Raw genomic sequence first — 22,326 nt, 5'->3', positions numbered from 1 at the left:
AATTTAGAAGAATGAGAGAGGATCTATTGGAAACGTATAAAATTCTGACGGGACTGGACAGGTTAGATGCAGGAAGAATGTTCCCGATGTTGGGGAAGTCCAGAACCAGGGGACACAATCTAAGGATAAGGGGTAAGCCATATAGGTCCGAGATGAGGAGAAACTTTTTCACCCAGAGAGTTGTGAACCTGTGGACCTCTCTGCCACAGAAAGTTGTTGAGTCCAGTTCGTTGGACATATTCCAAAGGGAGTTCGATGTGGCCCTTATGGCTAAAGGGATCAGGGATATGGAGAGAAGGCTGGGGTGGGGTACTGAAGTTGAATGATCAGCCATGATCTTATTGAATGGTGGTGCAGGCTTGAAGGGCCAAATGACCTGCTCCTGCACCTATTTTCTATGTTTCTATGTTTCACACAAGTGCCAGGCAATGACCATCTCCAACAAGCGAGAGTCTAACCACCTCCCTATGACATTCAACTGCATTCCCATCGCCGAATCCACCAACAACATCCTGGGAGGTCACCTTGACCAGAAACTTAACTGGACCAGCCACATAAATATTGTGGCAACAAGAGCGGGTCAGAGGCTGGGTATTCTGCAGCAAGTGTCCCCAAAGCCTTTCCACCACCTACAAGGCACAAGTCAGGAGTATGATGGAATACTCTCCACTTGCCTGGATGAAGGCAGCTCCAACAACACTCAAGAAGCTCGACACCATACAGGACAAAGCAGCGCACTTGATTTGCACCCCATCCACCACTGTCAACATTCACTCCCTCCACCACCGGCGCACCGTGGCTGCTGTGTGTACCATCTACAAGATGCACTGCAGCAACGCGCCAAGGCTTCCTCAGCAGCACCTCCCAAACCCACGACCTCTACCACCTAGAAAGACAAGGGAAGCAGTGCACCGGAACACTATCACCTGCAAGTTCCCCTCCAGGCTACACACCATTCTGACTTGGAAATATATTGCTGTTCCTTCATCATTGCCGGCAACTCCCTCCCGAACAGCACTGTGGGAGCACCTTCACAACAAGGCCTTCTCTCCATATCCCTGATCCCTTTAGCCGTAAGGGCCACATCGAACTCCCTTTGGAATATGTCCAACGAACTGGACTCAACAACTTTCTGTGGCAGAGAGGTCCACAGGTTCACAACTCTCTGGGTGAAAAAGTTTCTCCTCATCTCGGACCTATATGGCTTACCCCTTATCCTTGGTTCAAGAAGGTGGCTCACCACCACCTTCTCAAGGGCAATTTGGGATTGCAATAAATACTTGCCTTGCCTGCGATGCCCAAAACCCGGAATGAATAATTTAAAAAAATATATCGGGGCTTCCATTCATGGCCTTCCTAGCTATGCAACAAATTGGTATTTAGTACTGTTCACTCTGGGCTGGATTTTACGAACCTCGGTGGATCCATGGTGGCCTCGCTACTGGATCCAGCCCACTGTGTAAAATGATTTTCCATTGATTGGGTTTGTTAAGCCCGCCCGGTGTGTTCCCCGGCTAATTGAAGGAAGCGGGTCTAATGATGTGATTTGATGACGTCTCATCAGCCGGTTTCCTTCAAGGGACCATGTAGATATTTATTTTGACGTTTGTGCTGTCAGTGTTCTACAGCATTGAGTTGCTTGTCTGCATCCAGGCTCCCCCATCACTCCCTCCATAAGCTCATGGAGGGAGTCACAGAACACAGGGAGGTTCTCTTCCCTTCCAATGGGCGGAAGAGAGCTCACCAGGAGACCAAAGCAACTTGGTTGCACATTGCACAAGAGGGCACAAGCAGGGTTGTCATCAGGAGGACCAGGCTGCTGTGGAGCAAATCTTTCAATGATTTCAGTGGATCATGAAACGTTACTGCAAAGCCACAATCAATCTCATCCTGCTGTGCCACTCCTCACATTCCCTTCACTCTGCCTTCCCTACTCTAATCCTACACATCCTTACTCACACCCCCAACTTACCTTGCACCTACATTCATCCCTCTCTCTCTCTATCTATATTGTCATTTCCCCATCTCATGAGCCAGCCCTCACACTCATCCTCATCCTAGTCCAATCATACCAACTAACAACACACAAGGGTAGGCACGTGGATGTTTTAGCCAATGTTCATGTGAAGTTTCGCTTAATGTGCTGTCAAACATTGAAATATTTATGTTCAACACTTTCTGTTCTTGGACAGATTTGTTTGCACCTTTGGAAGTGGCTTAGTGAGTTGCAGTGAATGGTGAGATATGCAGTCCCCCCTGCCCCCACGCCCCCCGCTACGGCGGGGTCCTGATCCACTTTAAAAAAAACACTTTACCACCCGATTCACCACCGATCGCACCCGCTGACTCCCCGGAAAAGTATTTTTCTGTTTTTACAGCAAAAATAAGGTAGAGGTCAGGGTTATATCAACTTCCCGTCAACATTTTGAGAGGACCCCGGTTGTGTATCTGTAAAGCATGCACTCCCATGTTCCGCCACCAGGGAGCGCATCCCCTGAAGTCCCAAGGGATCACAACATCCCTTGGGAGCACGGTATATAAGCCGGTCCTGAAGGCCTGTTCCTCATTCTGGAGTGTCTTAATAAAGACTGAGGTCACTGTTACTTTAATGTCCCTGTGTGCAGTCTCATCTATGTTAGGAACACAGTAACTGGCGACGAGTATACGAATCCAACGCAAAGATGCAGCAAACTAGGGGCATCCTGGAGAAGTTCTCGGAGGGTGAGGACTGGGAAGCCTATGTCGAACGGCTAGACCAGTACTTTGTAGTCAACGAGCTGGATGGAGAAGGAAGCGCTGCAAAAAGGAGAGCGGTCTTCCTCACGGTCTGCGGGGCACCGACCGACAGCCTCATGAAGAATCTTCTGGCTCCGGTGAAACCCACAGATAAGTCACATTAGGAGCTGTGTACAGTGGTTCTGGAGCATCTTAACCCAAGGGAGAGCGTGCTGATGGCGAGGTATCGGTTCTACACGTGCCAGCGATCTGAAGGTCAGGAAATGCCGAGTTACGTCGGCGAGCTAAGGTGACTTGCAGGACAATATGAGTTTGATGGCTACCTGGAGCAGATGCTCAGAGACTTTTTTGTACTGGGCATTGGCCACGAGACCATCCTACGAAAACTTTTGAATGTAGAGACACCAACCCTCAGTAAGGCCATTGCGAAAGCACAGGCGTTTATGTCCACCAGTGATAAAACCAAACAAATCTCTCAGCACACAAGTGCTAGCAATGTTCATAAATTAACTGGAACTGTGTTTGCGAGCAGAAATGTACAGGGCAGAACCCACGAGTCTGCAACTGCCAGCAGGCCTCAGGTGACCCAGATGACTCAGAGTCCGCAACAAAGGATGAATGCAAGGCAATTCACATCTTGTTGGCATTGTGAGGCTTCCATTCAGCCTATTCATGCCGCTTCAAAGGGTATGTTTTCAAGAGCTGTGGAACAATGGGGCACCTCCAACGAGCTTGCAGATGAACTGCAAGCTCTGCAAAACCTGCTAACCAGCACGTGGCAGAGGAAGATCGGTCCATGGTGGATCAAAACTATTTTGAGCCTCAGAGAGAGGAGGCAGATGCTGAAGTACACCGGGTACACACATTTTCGATGAAATATCCACCTGTAATGCTAAATGTAAAATTCAATGGCTTACCTGTAGCATGGAACTGGACACTGGCGCTAGCCAATCCATCATGAGTAAAAAGATGTTTGAGAGACTGTGGTGCAACAAGGCACTCAGACCAGCCCTGAGCCCCATCAACACGAAACTGAGAACATACATCAAAGAGCTCATCACTGTCCTGGGCGGCGCCATGGTCAAGGTCACCTACAGGGGCACGGTGCATGAACTGCCACTCTGGATTGCCCGGGACGATGGCCACACTGCTTGGAAGGAGCTGACTGGGCAAAATCCGCTGGAACTGGGATGATAGCCCAGCGCTATCACATGTCAATGAGGCCTCATGTACCCAGGTTCTGAACAAATTTCCTTCCCTTTTTGAGCCTGGCATTGGAAACTTTTCCGGTGCGAAGGTGCGGATCCACTTGATTCCAGAGGCACGACCCATTCACCACAAGGCACGAGCGGTACCTCACATGATGAGGGAGAGAGTGGAAATCGAGCTGGACAGGCTGCAACGCGAGGGCATCATCTCCCCAGTGGAATTCAGCGAGTGGGCCAGCCCAATTGTTCCAGTACTCAAAAGTGATGGCAGGGTCAGGATTTGCGGCGGTTATAAAGTAACTATTAATCGTTTCTCGCTACAGGACCAATATTCGCTACCTAAGGCAGATGACCTATTTGCGACGCTGGCAGGAGGCAAGACGTTCACCAAGCTCGACCTGACTTCGGTCTACATGACGCAGAAGCTGGAGGAGTATTTGAAGGGCCTCACCTGCATTAACATGCACAAGGGACTGTTCATCTACAACAGATGCCCGTTTGGAATTCGGTCGGCTGCAGCGATCTTCCAGAGAAACATGGAGAGCCAACTCAAGTCGATACCACGCACGGTGGTTTTTCACAACGACATATGGTCACGGGTCGGGACACCGTCGAGCACCTACAAAACCTGGAGGAGGTCCTCCGGCGACTGGATCACGTAGGGCTGCGCCTGAAGAAGTCGAAATTCGTCTTCATGGCAACAGAAGTGGAGTTTTTGGGGAGAAAGATCGTGGCGGACGACATTCGCCCCACAGATGCCTAGATAGAGGCTATCAGGAACGTGCCCAGGCCACAGAACGTGGTCGTTCCTGGGACTCCTCAACTATTTTGGTAACTTCCTACCAGGGTTGAGCACCCTCTTAGAGCCCCTACATGTGTTATTGCATAAAGGTGAGAACTGAGTATGGGGAAAAGAACAAGTAATTGCTTTTTGAGAAAGCCAGAAACATTTTATGCTCCAACAAGCTGCTTGTATTGTATAACCCATGTAAAAGACTTGTGCTAGCATGTGATCTGTCATCGTATGGAGTTGGGTGTGTATTACAACAAGCTAACGTTGCAGGGAAGTTGCAACCTGTCGCCTATGCCTTCAGGAGCTGGTCTCAGGCCGAGAGGGCCTACAGCATAATTGAGAAAGAGGCATTAGCGTGTGTGTTTGGGGTAAAGAAAATGCATCAGTACCTGTTTGGCCTCAAATTTCAGCTGGAAACTGATCACAAGCCCCTCATATCCCTGTTCGCTGATAAATCCTAATGCCTCAGCTCGCATACAAAGGTTGGCAAGCGCGCTATCAGCGTATAACTATACCATCCGCCACAGGCCAGGCACCGAGAACTGTGCAGATGCTCTCAGTCGGCTACCATTGTCCACCATGGGGGTGGAAATGTCGCAGCCTGCAAACTTGTTGATGGTGGCACAGCCCGCAGACTTGTTGATGGTCATGGAAGCGTTTGAAGATGATAAATCACCTGTCACGGCCCACCAGATTAGGACTTGGACCAGCCAAGATCCTCTGCTGTCCCTAGTAAAAAACTGCGTACTGCATGGGAGCTAGGCTAGCATCCCGTTGAAATGCAAGAGATAATCATGCCGTTCCAGCAGCGAAAGAACGAGTTGTCCATTCAGGCAGACTGCCTGTTGTGGGGTAACCACGTAGTGCTACCCAAAAAGGGCAGGGAGACGTTCATCTCGGATCTCCACAGCACACACCCGAGTATAATAATGATGAAAGCGATAGCCAGATCCCACGTGTGGTGGCCCGGTATCAACTCTGACTTAGAGTCCTGTGTACGGCAATGCAGCGTGTGTGCTCAGTTGAGCAACGTGCCCAGAGAGGCACCACTAAGTTTTTGGTCCTTGCCCTCCAGACCATGGTCGAGGATCCATGTCGACTATGCGGGCCCGTTTCTCGTTAAAATGTTCCTGGTGGTGATGGGTGCTTTTTCAAAATGGATTGAATGTGAAATAATGTCGGGAAGCACCGCCACCGCTACCATTGAAAGCCTGAGGGCCACCCACGGCCTGCCTGACATACTGGTCAGTGACAACGGGCCATGTTTCACCAGTGTCGAATTTAAAGAATTCATGACCCGCAATGGGATCAAACATGTCACCTCAGCCCCATTTAAACCAGCCTCCAATGGGTAGGCAGAGCGGGCAGTACAAACAATCAAACAGAGCCTTAAACGAGTCATAGAAGGCTCACTCCAAACCTGCCTGTCCCGAGTACTGCTCAGCTACCGCACGAGATCCCACTCACTCACAGGGGTGCCCCCGGTTGAGCTACTCATGAAAAGGACACTTAAAACCAGACTCTGGCTGGTTCACCCCAACCTGCATGATCAGGTAGAGAGCAGGCGGCAGCAACAAAATGTAAACGATGGTCGCGCCACTGTGTCACGGGAAATTGATCTGTATGACCCCTGTGTATGTGTTAAACTAAGGACATGGTCCCAAGTGGATCACGGGCACTGTGATAGCTAACGACGGGAGTAGGGTGTTTGTAGTCAAACTAGACAATGGACAAATTTGCAGAAAGCACCTGGACCAAACGAGGCTGCGGTTCACAGACTGCCCTGAACAACCCACAGCAGACACGACCTTTTTCAAGCCCACAACACACACCCAAAGGATCAACGACACCACCCCGGATCAGGAAATCGAACCCATCATGCCCAACAGCCCAGCAAGGCTAGGCTCACCCAGCAGCTCTGCAGGGCCAACAACACGCCAGCTCAGCGAGGGCACAGCCAACACACCAGAACAGACATTTGTACCGAGGCGGTCCACCAGGGAAAGAAAGGCTCCCGACCGCCTCACCTTGCAAATAGTTTTCACTTTGACTTTGATGTTGTGTATCTGTAAAGCATGCACTCCCATGTTCCGCCACCAGGGAGCGCATCCCCTGAAGTCCCAAGGGATCACAACATCCCTTGGGAGCACTGTATATAAGCCGGCCCCGAAGGCCTGTTCCTGACTCTGGAGTGTCTTAATAAAGACTGAGGTCACTGTTACTTTAACCTCCCTGTGTGCAGTCTCATCTGTGTTAGGAACACAATAATCCCGTAAAATATTTAATACAATTATCGGTCATAGATTTTTTTTTCTCCCTATGGAGAAATATGTAGCTTCCATTTTTAGAACTTCCCAAAGTGGCAATATTGAAATCAGGTGCACAATGTACAGCAACCGCATTCCACCATTCTGTGGTCCTGTATGTTGCCGGGTTCCGGAGGGTAGTATTTGAGTAAAACATTGGGTATGATCATAAGCCTCAACAAAAAGTTACTGAATAACAACCCTGAATTGCAAGTGCATCTCGTCGTAGGGTACCACCCATCTTTGGGTGCTACAAGCTGAACAGATCTTATAAGGTTTGGAGGATACATAAGTCGACACTCTCTGGAGGGCATTCATTTCTTTATTTCAAGCTATAATACTTTCTTCAGAATACAGTCAGACATCAGCATTATGCTGTCTTCTGCCAGCACAGTGCAGCACCAATAAATACTCCACATATCAGCAGTTCTAAATTATACAACAACCACAAGTAAACTCCAATATTGGCAAGTCAACTTGAGAATAATTACCATGCAGTAAAATGCATTTATAATTTTGCAAGATGACAGCATAACTGTATGAACATCACCACTAACACGGAGATCTAAAACACATTATCAGTATAAGCTTTTCGATTCCAATTTTTTCAGTGTGCCTTCAGAATTATTGATTTTGCCATATAGCTACTTTCGGGCCCATTTCTCCACACTCATTTTATTGCTGTCATGTTGACCAGCCCCATAATGTTGGATGAAGAGTGGAGATCAAGGTTTACCGCAGCTACGGGGCAATAAATGTGACACGTTTTATCGCTTGGTGCCTTGCAGACACAAACAAACTAATTCCGACAAAAATTGATGAAGGGAAAAGAAAGTAATCAGAATTTAGAAAGTAATCAGAGTTTCGAAAGTAATCAGAGTTTAGAAGAATGAGAGGTGATCTCATTGAAACATACAAAATTCTGACAGGGTATGATATATTCTTATGACATCACTAACAACACACTACACAAGATGGCTCCAACTGTTATCATGTGACTTGTTATTATTCAGAGTAACTATTCTCCCGACACATGCGCAGAAGCGAGGGTTAGGACAAATAGACTCCGAACCCCCAGCGCAATTTACATTAACCCTTTTCTGCGCATGAGCTCACCCGCAGCACCAATCCATCTTCCGATCTGTCAACCACGTTGCCTCCACTGTGCCGAGCCCCGAGCTGTCCCGCAACATCACGTTGCCCCCACTGCAACTCCAAGGCCCGGACAGAGCCGAGCCTCTGATCCATCTGGCCCCAAGAGGGCCCGCGGGTGGCCGAGAAGGCCGGCGGGGAGAGAAGCAGCGGGCGAACGAGAGCAGGCTGGAGAAGCGGTGGGTGGCCGAGAGGGGAGTGGAAGAGAGAGAGAGAGAGAGAGAGATGGGGAGGTGGCGGGTGGGGGAAGAGAGAGCCTGGGGGGAGAGGAAAGAGAGAACGAGAGACTGGGGGGTGGAGAGAGAGGGAGAGAGACTCGGGGAGAGGGAGAGAGAGAGAGCTTGCGGGGGGAGAGACATGGGGGGGGGGGGGGGGGGATGGCGAGGAATCAGAGGGGAGAGAGGGAACTCGGAAAATGTATCACGTTCTTCCAACCCCCTACAAGGGACATTGTTGGAGTGGATGAAATCCAGAAGTCACGACACTGTCACTATTCACTTCATACCCAATAAACCTGTTAATAATTTTTACACAACGCCCCATCTATAGTGGGAGAGTGGGGGCGGGGGTGTATTTCTGCTGGGGTAAGGCACTTTGGCTGGGGGAGGGATGCACTTGCGCTGCGGTAAGGCACTTCGGCTGGAGGAGGGATGTGTCCTTTCTGACTTCTGAAGTCAAAATGGATCATGTTACAATGTGCAAAGTTAGGCTGGGAGGTTCCATTCACACATTCCAGAGAAACTTTAGGGTGTGGCTTATCCTCCAAGGGGACCAATCAGCAACAGATCATGTGATAATGGAGAGCCAATCAGAGAAATGGCTGAAATTCAGTTAGTGCAAATAGATGCATCGTTTATTAGACATCAGGAGTTGCATTAAAAATAGTACATTAAGTGAAGCAGTAGTCCACTAGCTGGAACTCTATATGACACAGGGCTTGACAGGGTAGATGCAGGGAAGATGTTCCCCCTGGCTGAGTAGTCTGGAACCAGGGGTCACAGTCTCAGAATAAGGGGTCGGCCATTTAGGACTGAGATGATGAGAAACTTCTTCATTCAGAAAGTGGTGAATCGCTGGAATTCTCCACCCCAGAGGGCTGTAGAGGTTCAGTCTTTGAGTATATTCAAGACAGAGATCGATAGATTTTTGGATATTAAGGGAATCAAGGGATATGGGGACAGTGCAGACAAGTGGAATTGTAGTAGAAGATGTTCTTATTTCACTAGCTACAAATTAAGTACAGTTGTGAGAATTATTATTTGCAAGTCATTTATTCTGAGGGCTTTCCCAGATATATGGGAAGTTTTAAAAGGTTCCATGAGATAACAAAGCCTTAGATTTCAAAATCCCAAACCCACGACTTCTATCACCTAGATGGACAAGGGCAGCAGGTCCATGGAAACACCACCACCAGCAAGTTCCCCTCCAAGTCACACACCATCCTCACTTCGAAATAGATCGCTGTTCCTTCATCGTCACTAGGTCAAAATCCTGGAACTCCCTCCCTGACAGCAATGTGATAGTTCCTTCACCACAAGGACTGCAGCAGTTCAAGGTGGCGGCTCACCACCACATTCTCAAGGGCAATTAGGGATGGGCAATAAATGCTGGTCTTGCCAGCGATGCCCATATCTCGTAAATGAATAAAAAAAATTTAAAACTTTAAAATGGGTCTGATTAACTCAATATTGTAAAATTCCATTACCTTAACAGAAAAAAAGTATTGAGCATAAGGGATATGGATCATTAACAGCCTAATCTTTATTTGAATAATAGCAGCAGACTATTATTATACTGCGATGACAATCTATGCTCATTAGGCAGTCTTGTTGCGAATGTCAGCAATGTCTTTTTCCCTGAGGCGGACCAGGGACACCTTGCATAACACCATTAGTATGGTGTATTTTGTTAGCACCTCATGAAGAGCACAACAGTTACAACTTGCATTTATATTGCACCTTTCACGTAATGAAACGTCCCAAGGTCTGTCACAGGAGCGTAATCAGACAAAAATGTTTCACATTGAGCCAAAGAAGGAGCTATTAGGACAAAAGCATGGTCAAAAAGTTGCACTTCAAGGAGTGTCTTAAAGGAGAAGAGAGAGGTAGAGAGTAATGTTCCCGCTAATTTTTTTTTTTGAATGTGTGGCCCATTCACAGTTTTGCGCAGGTGCAAAATATAATACAGTGTTGGAAAAGCCAATCCCGGGCTGTGCGGGACTGGCAGACAGCTTCGAGGGAATGTTGGTGGAGATTCGGAGAGGTTTAAAGAGGAAATTCCAGAACTTTGGACCCGGACAGCTGAAGACCCACCACCGATGGAGGGGCGAAGAAAATCGGGGATGGACACTAGGGCAAAAGTGAAGGATTTTTTTATTGTTAATTCGTTCACGAGATGTGATGGTCACTCACAATGCCAGCATTTATTGCCCATCCCTAATTGCCCTCGAGAAGGTGGTGGTGACCCTCCTTCTGGAACCACTGCAGTCTGTGTGGTGAAGGTTCTCCCACAGTGCTGTTAGGGAGGGAGTGCCAGAAATTTGACCCAGCGACGATGAAGGAACGGTGATCTATTTCCAAGTCAGAATGGTGTGTGACTTGGAGGGGAACGTGGAGGTGGTGATGTTCCCATGCACCTGCTGCCCTTGTCCTTCTAGGTGGTAGAGGTCGCGAGTTTGGCAGGGGCTGCCGAAGAAGCCTTGGCGAGTTGCTGCAGTGCATCTTGTAGATGGTACACACTGCAGCCTCGGTGCACCGGTGATGGAGGGAGTGAATGTCTAAGGTGGTGGGTGGGGTGCCAATCAAGCGAGCTGCTTTGTCCTGGATGGTAGCGAGATCTTGAGTGTTGCTGGAATCCAGAGTTCTTGGGAGGAGAGCTGGAGGAGGTTAGAGAGATAGGGAGGGGCGAAGCCTTGGAATGATTTGATAACAAAGATGAGAATTTTAAAATTGAGGCGTTGCCAGCTGGGAGCTAATGTAGGTCATCCAGCACAGAGGCGATGAGTGAAAAGGATTGGTGGGTGTTGAGATATGGGCAGCGGAATTTTGGATGAGCTCAAATTTATAATGGCGGAAGATGCAGACCAGCCTGGAGAGCATTTGAATAGCCAAGTCTGAAGGTAACAAAAGGCATGGATGAGGGATTCAGCAGCAGATAGGCTGAGGCAGGGATGGAGATAGGCAATAATACGGAGGTGGAAGTAGGCAATCGTACTGATGGAGAGGCTATGTGGCCGGAAACAATGGTTCAGCCCGAGACAGTGGCCAGGTAAGCAGATGGGATCGGTGCTCAGAGAACGGAGTTTGTTGCAAGAGCTGAAGACAATGGCTTCGGTCTTCCCAATGTTTATTTGGAGGATATTATGCTCATTCAATACTGGATGTCATAAACACCACAGAGGTGGCAGACCAGTTGTGAGAGGTGGTGTTGAGGTAGAGCTGGGTATTGTCAGCGTACATATAGAATCTGGCATTGTGTTTTCAGATGATATTGCTGAGGGGTAGCATGTGGATGAGAATTAGGAGGCGATTAAGGATAGATCCTTGGGGGACCCCAGAGCTAATAATGCGGGAGTAGGAAAAGAAGCCATTGCAGGTGATTCTCTGGCTACGACTGGATAGATAAGAGTAAAACCAGGGAAGGGCAGTCCCACTCAGCTGGCAATGGAGGATATCATGGTCAACCATGTGGAAGGGTGCAGATATCTGGAAAAGGATGAGGACTATGGTGCCCTATGGTCACAGCCACGTAAAATGTTATTTGTAACCTTAATTAAAGTCGTTTCTGTGCTGTGGCAGTGATGGAAAACTGATTGGAGAGGTTCAAACATGGAGTTGCAGGAAAGATTGGCATGGATTACGAGGCAACAGCAAGTTCAAGGACTTTGGAGAGGAAAGGGAGGTTGATGATGGGCAGTAGTTTGCAGGGACAGAGGGATTACGGTTCAATATTTTAAGGAGGAGGATGATGACGACAGATATATAATGCTCCCTGTGAGTGAACAGCAGCATATACATGAACTCGCGACTTTGTCACTCAGCTGGTCCCATTAATCGTATTTACATTGACTAGTTTAATTCTTAACAAGCTTGCATTTTGTAGTCATAAAATCCACCTATTTCCACGCATTCGGGTTGTGTTGACAAGTTTGTTGCCGTTGGTATTCGCAAAAGTTAGAGAAAATCTGACCAGGAGGAAAGTCCACCGATGAGACTAGTTAGTTTGCAGAACTGGTCAGGCTAGATGAGACCATTTTTGCCACATTTGCACAATCTTGACAAGTAAATAGTGAATAAAGTACCCTCTCTCACTGCATCATTAAAAATAAACAGAATCAAAAGAAAAATTGTCGCAAGTACTGATAAGGGAAACCATTCAACACATCAAACTCATTCGACCAAAGAAACCTATGATCCCATCCCATAAACTAATTGCGTCTTGAATGATGCCAGAGTTTTTATCTCGACCTGACTCAGAAGGCCATTCCTGCTATTAATCACTCTGTGTGAGAAGTCGCTTCCCAACACAAGTCCTGAACTTAGCTTCTATCAGTTTGTACCTCTGTTCCCTTGACCGTAATAGCACGTAGGATTAATGTTTTCTGCTCCACTTCATATCTTATACACATCTTATAAAATCCCCTGTCATTCATCTCCTCCAGAGGCTGAAACTAGAGCTTCGAACATTGTTTCCTAACTTAGTTATCTGACACTAGGGATATCTTGCAGCTTTTCTCTGCACTGCATTATGTCCTTCCTTCATTGACCAGAACTGAATGCAGTATTGAAATTGCTGCCCAGGCACTCTACAGCACAACACCTTTAGAGCTAGAATTTCCCCAGCCTGACGCAAGTTTTAACGTGATTTTAATACGTTAAAAGTGCTTTTTTGGTCTTGAAATGAAGGGCTCAAAAATTCCCCAAACCTTAAGAATGACATTTTGAAAATATCGACAAAAAGTGGATCGCCCTGGTGCAACGCAAAAAAAAAAACCGCACCGCCCAAGTTTGGACATTTGGCGAACCTGTTTTGGGATGAAAAATAAATGCAGGTATTGCAGCCTCAGAAAAGTCGGTAAATAGGAAGACCTGCAAAAAAGGTAAGTTAAAGTTTTTATTTTTCAATTCTTTTGCAGCAATTACTGAGCTAAGGGTCTTGTAAATGTTTTGTTATTTTTGATTTTTTGTTTTTTACAAATATTTTGGGGCATTTTTGGCGCTGATAGGCCTCGGGCTAAAGTTGGCGAGATCACAGTTTTTAAAGCAAATCATTGTGGAACGCCATTTTTTTAAGGACAGGCTATTTTGTGGCCAAATTTACCCCCTTAAAAAATGGCAACATTTTTATTCTTATTTATTCACTAAAATGTTGTTATTTATCAAATACCAACAGGTTGGAGAACTTCTAGCCCTGAGAATTATGCTCTATTGAATTGGTCAAATAGCTCAGCATTCTTTTTGCTTTGTTGAACTCTGCTCATCAACCAGTATTGTTTATCAGCAATTCCAGACCTTACTGCCATTTTCCCAGCTTGTGCTACGCCACTAACTGAATACATTATTTTAAGACACTGCAGTTAGCAAAGGGTAAGGGTCGACGGGAGTTTTTGTGACAGGAAGGCTGTTTCTAGTGGAGCTCCACAGTGCTCAGTACTAGGTCTCTTGTGTTAGAAATTCGGCAGTTTAGTGCCACCCGTTAGCACCAGAGAGGGGCGCTAAAGGGCCGCCAAGCACCTACCACCAGAGCGCCATGCTGTCGGCGCATGCCACGAATTTCAGTGACGGTTTAACGGCAGCACTGACAGATTGCGCTGCGCTCGCTCGCACCGCCCACTCGGTGAATCTTTGGAATTCTCTACCCAAGAGGGCTGTGGATGCTCAGTCGTAAGTATATTCAAGGTTGGGATCGCTAGATTTTTGAATATTAAGGGAGTCAAGGGATATGGGGATAGTGCAGGAAAGTGGAGTTGAGGTAGAAGATCAACCATGATCTCACTGAATGGCGGAGTAGGCTCGAGGGGCTGAATGGCCTACTCCTGCTCCTAATTCTTAAGTCTTATGCATACAGAAAACTTTCCTTTATTAGTCAAGGCATAGAATACAAGAGCAGGGAGGTTATGCTAGAAATGTATAAAACATTGGTTAGGCTACATCTAGCACACAGTTCTGGTTACCACATTACAGGAAAGATTTGATTGCACGAGAGAGGATACAGAGGAGATTTACAAAGATGCTGCCTAGACTGGAGAATTTTTGCTATGAGGAAAGATTGGTTAGGCTGGAGTTGATTTTCTTTGGAACAGAGATGGCTGTGGGGAGGCTTAATTGAGTTGTATAAAATTATGAGGGGCTGAGATAGAATGGATAGGAAGGACCTATTTCCCTTAGCAGAAAGGTCAATAACCAGGGGGAATAGATTTAAAGTAATTGGCAGAAGGATTAGAGGAAAGTTGAGGAGAATTGTTTTTCTCCCAGAGGGTTGTGGGGGTCTGGAACTCACTGCCTGAAGAAGTGGTAGAGGCAGAAGCCCTCATTGCATTAAAAAAATGACTTGGATATTCACTTGAAGTATGGAAACCTACAAGGATATGGACCAAGAGCTGGAAGGTGGGATTCGGCTGGATAGCTCTTTTTTGGCCAGCAGAGACACGATGGGCCAAATAGTCACTTTCTGTGCTGTAAATTTCTATGCATTAAATTTACATTGCCTTGGTCCTTTTTTAACTCCTGGCTGTTTCATCTGACTACTATCTGATGAAACAAGTGTTCTACCCAAAGGTTTTCAAAGTTCTCACAAGTGTAATGGCATGTGTGTTGTCCTATTACAAGTGCAATATATGCATAAAACCAGAGGGCTTTGAAAGTGGTTACAGTGGTGATATCAATTATGTTGTACTTTTTCTCATCAATTTTCTCCTTAAGGCAGTGGCTACTTATCGAGATACAGCTCCATGGGTACCAGCTGTCCCCTGGCACTTCAGCAAAATGTGCATTATTCACTTGTGCCCCTTGACATTGGGTGCATTTCTGATTGCATCCAGCTTTCCCATGGTTGGATGTAAACCATCTTTGTCTATTCTGTACCCTAAGTACTCCACTGAGTTTATAAATAACTCACTTACGAGCAGACACTCGTACTCCGTGCTTCTCTAGCCATTTGAGGACTTCATTCAATGTGTTATTATGAATTTGCCTATTTGGTGCTGAAATTAGTATGTCATCCAAATAACATACTACCCCTTCAATACCTTGCAAAATATGGTTCATCACCCCTTGGAATATGGCAGGGGCAGAAGACACTCCAAACGGTAGCCTATTAAATTGATACAGGCCTAGATGAGTATTTATAGTCAAGCATGACTTGGACTCCTCATCTAGTTCAAGCTGTAAGTAGGCATTCGTAAGATCCAGTTTTGAGAAGAGCTGCCCACCTGTCAGCTCTTTGACCATGTATTGGGGACATTACCCTCGAGAACCTGGTTTACGGTTACTTTATAATCACCACACAATCTTACCTTACCATCGGACTTAGGTACAACAACAATGGGTGTAGCCCAATTACATCGATCTATCTTACAAATAATGTTCTCAGTCTCTAGTCTTTTGAGTTCTTGCTCAACTTTCTCCTTGAGTGCATATGGTATGGAACGTGGCTTGTAGTAAACCGATCTAGCGTCCTTCTGTACCCTGACACTCACCTTGAAGCCTTGGATCGGACTGCCTGTTTCACAGAACACCTTCGGATACTTCTTAATAACATCATCCATTGATGCAAATCTCATTTCCACATGGAAAATTTCACTCCAATCCAGCTTCAGCGATCTCAACCTATTTCTTCCTAGTAAGGCAGGCTTGTCTCCTTTCACTACTGTTAGAGGCAAGTTCTGAAATTGATCCTTATATTTCACCGGTACAGTGATACGACCTACTACAGGAATTTTCTCTCCCGAGTAGCCTCGCAGCTCTATCTTGGATTTCTCCAATGGAAAATCACGCAATTTGTCGAGGTATAGTGACTCCGGTACTACACTCACGGATGCACCCGTGTCGATTTTCATTGGTATCTTGAATCCTGCAACATCTAAGTGGATTTTGATACTTTCCGAATCGCTGTCCATTAACCTCATGCTCCTGATGACGTGTAACTCAAACATCTCCACATCCTGTGTTGTTCTTCCATGCTATGTAGTCTCTGGGGATTTCTACTCATAGCTTTGAACGCTGGACTCATAGCTTTAAAAGCTGGTTTACCCTTCAGTCGGCATTCCTTCACAAGATGCCCAGTCTTTCTACAGAAGAAACACTCTGCCTTCACATATGGACAATTTTGAGCAATGTGTTGTCCCAGGCACCTATAGCACAACTTCGACACTCTGTTAGAATTTCCAGTTTCTGAGATTTTGGGCCCCCACTGCCTTTTATTTCAATTGACTGACGACCGTAATTATTATTTAATTCTCGGGAATATTGATCGGCCAAGCCCATCGACCTCACTGTCTGACAAACAAGCTCAAATGTCAAGTCATCCATCATCAATAACTTCCTTCTGATCGCATCATTTTTCACCTCACAACCAAAATGATCCCTCAATGCTCGGTTTTGAAAGTTTCTGAAATTACAGTGAATCGATAGCTTTTTTAATGCTACAATGTAATCATTGATACTGTCATCAGACTTTTGATTCCATATCCTGAAACGATAGCTTTCAGCATTTTCTAATGGTTTGGGGTTAGAGTGCTGCTCCAGCTTTGTTAAAATCTCTTTAAGCCTTGTGTCCTTTGACTCGGCAGGCACAAGCAGATTTACCAGAGTTTCAAACAATTCCGGTCCAGCTGCAGATAAGAAGATAGCTCGCTTCCGTTCCAATATCGCCTGATTGTGGACTGCATTGTCTGAAACTTTGATTATGTTATTTGCAGTGAAATACATTTCTAGCCAATCCACATACGCTTTAAAACGTTCCCGGTCGTGTCTATATTCACCCAAATGTCCCATTACACCTGCGGGTGCTGCCATTTTAATTTTAGCTGTTCACACAATGTGCTGTATTTTACTTTGGATTTTGTAGCTTTTTCCAAAGACAGAGAAGCTCCCAAAGTCTCACTGTCGGCTGGCTGAATAGTTCACCAACAAAATTTCAGCTTTAAATCATCCGAAAAATCCCATCTCGCCGCCAAATGTGATATTTTCACAGAGCACAGCACACACAGCTACTAACGTGGCAGGCAGCTCTGTCGGAAGCCTCCGGAACATGCTCAGTTCTGTTTATTATTAACACTGTAGTTGCAGTATACAATACGTCCACATCCACAGTGTGGCGCTACAAACATTACAAGCTCACAGACATTACACTGATGAACTAAAACATGTTGAGCTAGCTCGAAGTTTATAATGTCCCAAACTTGACCCACTCAATCATCCCCAAACCAAAATTGTGAAAACCTTCATCCAGTGGCATAACACTTTCATAGTCGGTCGCTGGTCTTTGTTATCTAAAAATATCTATGAAATTTATAGTGATATGTTTATTATATGGCAGAGATTACATTGAAGAGAAATTTTTCAACTTCCATAACAAATCACAGAAAGTTATGTACAACATTCCAATGAATTCTAATAAGCACTCTAACATTTTCAAAGGCACCACAATTTCAAATTGCTGGAAGCTCCTGACATTTGCTTATGTAGCAAAATGCATTAGCAAATATCTCAAGCATCTCCCTGACTATATTTATTTCCAATCTCCACTTCATCTTGCTCTCGTTTTCTTATTCCAACATTCCTATCTCTATGGAAATTCCTGCATTCTGCTGGACATTGACGTGAATAGGAATAACTCTTATTTCTAACTGCTGCTTATGGCGAATAGACTTCTTGGTGGCCCAATTTACCCCAAAGCCGTTTTGTAGTACACTTGTAGAGTTACGCGCGTTTTCTTTGGGGCCCAACTATGCCAAAAAAAAATCATCCAGTCTTCTCCGTTTGAATTGTTGATTTTGGCGCCACCTAGCCTGTCCTTTAGCTTTGGGGGAGGAGCCTAAGATCTGCGCCAAAAAGATCGGATTGCCAGGGTAACGAGGGACACACTGCGGGCTGAGGCTGGAAAGTGAAACATACAACACATTCTGGCCAGCTCACAGCAACCTGCACAAGCACATTGCACATTGCAGCAGCATTCCAGCATTAAATTATTGAAGTGTTTATGCCAAAAGTCTATACCCTCCTCTCCCGTCCAACGCTCCTAATCCTGGCTGAAACGCCTTCTGGTGCCAGTGTCGGGTGCCGCTCCTAACTCTGGCTAAAAGGTCCTCCTCTCCCCCCCTCTCTGCTGCTGCTGTCCGGGCCGTGGAACTGCATCTGCTGCACTGATTCTCTTACCTGCGCCGATTTTGTTAACTGCCCAGAAAGTTTTTCCAGAGCACTCACATACGCCGTCCTAAGAAAGTAAATCGGAGCTGGCCAAACTTGCTTAAATGACCAGAATTGGCGCAGGTGGCAGGTTATGCCCCCAATGACGCAAAAAAATACTAACGTAAAAAAATTGTAACTAACTGATTTGCACTGGCGCAGAAACTTTGAGGAAATTTGGATATTTTAATTTAGGCCAAATAAATGGCACAGATAACTGGGGAAAATTGAGCCCCTAAAATATATTTTCTCAGAAAATCTCAGCAATTGTTTTGCCTCAGATTGTTATTCATTAGTAGAGTGAGCTTGCTCTTGGCCTTCTTATAAAACCCTCTCGTCGTAAAAGATCCCATGCCACTAAATCGAAGAAAAGCAAGGGAGCTATCCCAGGTGTCCTGGCCAATATTTATCCCTCAATCAACATACCAAAAACAGATTATCTAGTCATTATCACATTGCTGTTTGTGGGAGCTTGCTGAGCCACACATTACAACATTTCCGTTTCCCACATTACAACAGTGACTACACTCCAAAAGTACTTAATTGGCTGTAAAGTGCTCTGAGACATACAGAGACATAAGGCACTTATATAAATGCAAGTCTTTCTTTCTTTCTTTCAATCTCTCCCACTTACCTCATGGTTTCAGCTATCTTTGCCTCCAGAAGTAAGCGCTTAGCTTTTTGTTGCCTTTCTATTCCCTATCATTCGTACAGGGTTTCCAAGCTGTTTGACTGCCAGTGCAGGAAATAAGACTGCCGGGAAAATCCTGCAATATATTGCTTCTTTCTTTCTGCGAGTGGGGCTTAAGAGAAACCAAAGACGCAGAAGGCAAAGGTATAAGTAACTACTGAGCTATCGAGATTAATCAGTTGAAGCATACATCCGATATATAAGGAGAAGACTTTTGAAATGGAGAAATTCTGGACTGAGGTTCTAATGGGAGCTGAAGAATTTCAAAGACATGAAGGAGTACACAGAATACACAAAATCATCAGAAACATGACCACTGAATGATAAAATGAACTGAAAGTAAAAATAAACAATGTAAATTCCATGATAAAAAGAAAAATGTTCACCTTTAAGCTTTTAGGTAGAGTCTGATGCAGGACTAATCTAAATTGATAACTGAGGAGCACAACTAAAACTGATGTTGCAATCACTAATCAAATACTACTCAGGTGTCCTCAGCAGCAGAAGCAAGATCCAAGATGCCCAAATCAAACTATACATTGTTTTTTTCTCTCTGTCCCACGACAGCTGTTGATGATTCTGCCATCTCCATTTACACACTATCTGGACTCATCTTTTGTTTCTTAACTTGTCCCATTACAATCTCCTGTTTCTTAACTTGTCCCATTACCATCTCCTTTTGCTTCGCACCATCGTCTTTTGTTTCTTAATCTCTTCTATTCTATCACAGACTTTCCCTTTTGTTCTTTCTCCCCTTCCCCCTTTCCCTAGCCCTACAACTGCTTAAAAACATGTTACATCTCTAACTTTTTCCAGTTCTGACGTTAACTCTGGTTCTCTCTCCGTGATGCAGATGCTGCCTGACCTGCTGAGCATTTTTTGTTTTTATTAGACATTGACACAACTGCAAAGTACTACTGCACAGGAGAATTCCATTCCACTTCCTCGAGTAGGAGCTGAAGCATGAGCACCTGGGCACATTGTGAATGATAAGCATAGATTTGACCAAACCCAACCCTCAATCCAAAGCACTCAGAACAATGACAATCACTAATCTCACTTACAGTTTTTATTCTACTTATTCATTCATGGGGATGTAGACATCGCTGGCAAGGCTGGCATTTATTGCCCATCCCAAATTTCCGTTGGGAAGGTGGTGATTCAAGCCGCCTTCTTGAGCCGCTGCAGTCCGTGAGCAGTTTGGTACAACATAGTGGCTGCTAGGCCTTTTCCGAGGGCAGTTAAGAGTCAAACACTTTGCTGTGGGTCTGTAGTCACTTATCGGCCAGACCAAGTAAGGATGGCAGATTTCCTTCCCTAAAGGACATTAGTGAACCAGATGGGTTTTTACGACAATCCACTATTGCTGATACTAGCTTTTTATTCCAGACTTATTTAATTAACTGAATTTAAATTGCCCAGCTGCCGTGGTGGGCATTGAACTTACGTCTCCAGATCGTTACTTTGAATTACTAGTCCAGTCACAGAGCCACTATGCTACTGTACCCAGTTCATGATATAACAATGACTAGAACACAAAGGCCCAGAATTTGCGGTCAGCAGCGAAGCAAAGGCGTTTGCTACTGGCCCCAAAGTAAGCTTCCCACAAAGATCCCGCGATCTCTGTGGCGAGAAGTTCAGCTTTTTGGACGTTCAGTTGAGATCAGTGTAAGTTAATGGAGAATCCCAACTGCGAGCTGCTGTGACATCAAGAAGCTATCTAAGCAGTCAATCACAATACAGAATGCCCATAGACAGGGAACCAGGAAGTTAATAAGTTACTTTTATTCTAACTTTAAACAAATATTATAGACAGAAAAACAAAAATTGGGGAAAAGGTAAACCTCAAAAAAAGGATTTCCACATTAGGATGCACCTCAAGTTGCGGTCATTTTCAAAGGGGTAATAACAGCGAACGAGCATGGGCCCGTATCTTGTCTCAATACTTGTCCTTTAGAACCGGTTGCAGTATTTAGGAATATTAACACCTCTTCTAGATATGGCAGGTTCAAACATTTCAGAATATTAACAACATAATTTCAAAACACAATCCAATAGGTATTGTATTTAGGCAGGAAGAATAAGGAGGTCACTTATTACTTGGAGGATGCGAGTCGAGGTGGGGTAAAGGTTCAAAGGGATCTCGCAGCACAAATACACAAATTACTAAAAGTTGCCTCACAGATTAGCGAGGCCATAAAAAAGCAAACCAAGCACTAGGGTTTATTTCTAGAGAGTTAGAATTGAAATGTAGGGAAGTTATGCTAAACCTGTATCGAACCTTGGTTAGACCACGCTTAGCGTACTGAGTACAGTTCTGGTCACCATATTATAAAAAGGAGATAGAAGCACTGGAGATGGTGCAGAGACATTTACAAGGATGATACCAGAAATGCGAGGGCATAGATATCAGGAAAGGATGAACAGGCTGGATCTCTTTTCTCTTGAAGAAAGAAGGCTGAGGGGTGACTAATAGAGGTCTTTAAAATTATGAAAGGTTTTGATAGAGTGAATACAGAGAGAATGTATCCACTTGTGGGGAAGAGCATAACTAGAGGCCATCAATATAAGATAGTCACCAAGAAATCCAATAGGGAATTCAGAATAAACTTCTTTACCCAAAGAGTGGTGAGAATGTGGAACTCGCTACCACAGGGAGTGGTTGAAGCGAATATTATCGATGCATTTAAGGGGAGGCTAGACAAGCATATGAGGGAGAAGGGAATAGAGGGTTATGCAAATAGATTTAGATGAGGAAAGATGGAAGGCAGCTCAAGTGGAGCATAAACACCGAGATGGACTGGTTGGGCTGAATGGCCTGTTTCTGTGCCGTATATCTATGTAATGCAATGTAACAAGAGCTTTGTGACATTCATGGAATCACTTGCCTGAGTGGTAACATCTACTTTTATTCAGAAACATTACAACACATGTTCATAAACGTGGCTTCGCAGATTAAACAAAAAGAATTTCACACTCAATAAGGATAATCGAGTTAAACAAAACTATACTTGAATGCAATGGACAGATATTC

The 22,326-nt window shown here is 45.2% G+C and overlaps 1 protein-coding gene across 1 annotated transcript in view; it reads right to left on the bottom strand.

Annotated features, from left to right (window-relative positions):
- The window catches only part of astn1 (astrotactin 1), a 3,463,295-nt gene that overhangs the window by 2,119,738 nt on the left and 1,321,231 nt on the right, over window positions 1-22,326 (bottom strand). Inside the window, exon 8 of the mRNA XM_070888265.1 lies at window positions 13,932-13,946. Within this exon, the coding sequence (XP_070744366.1) occupies window positions 13,932-13,946 (15 nt within the window). The remainder of the gene's footprint in view (window positions 1-13,931; window positions 13,947-22,326) is intronic.

Source organism: Pristiophorus japonicus, chromosome 8 (genome assembly GCF_044704955.1).
Source record: "Pristiophorus japonicus isolate sPriJap1 chromosome 8, sPriJap1.hap1, whole genome shotgun sequence".
In the NCBI taxonomy this organism is placed as follows: domain Eukaryota; kingdom Metazoa; phylum Chordata; class Chondrichthyes; family Pristiophoridae; genus Pristiophorus; species Pristiophorus japonicus.
Note: the sequence above shows the minus strand (reverse complement) of the source record. Positions and strands in the feature narration are given on the sequence as shown.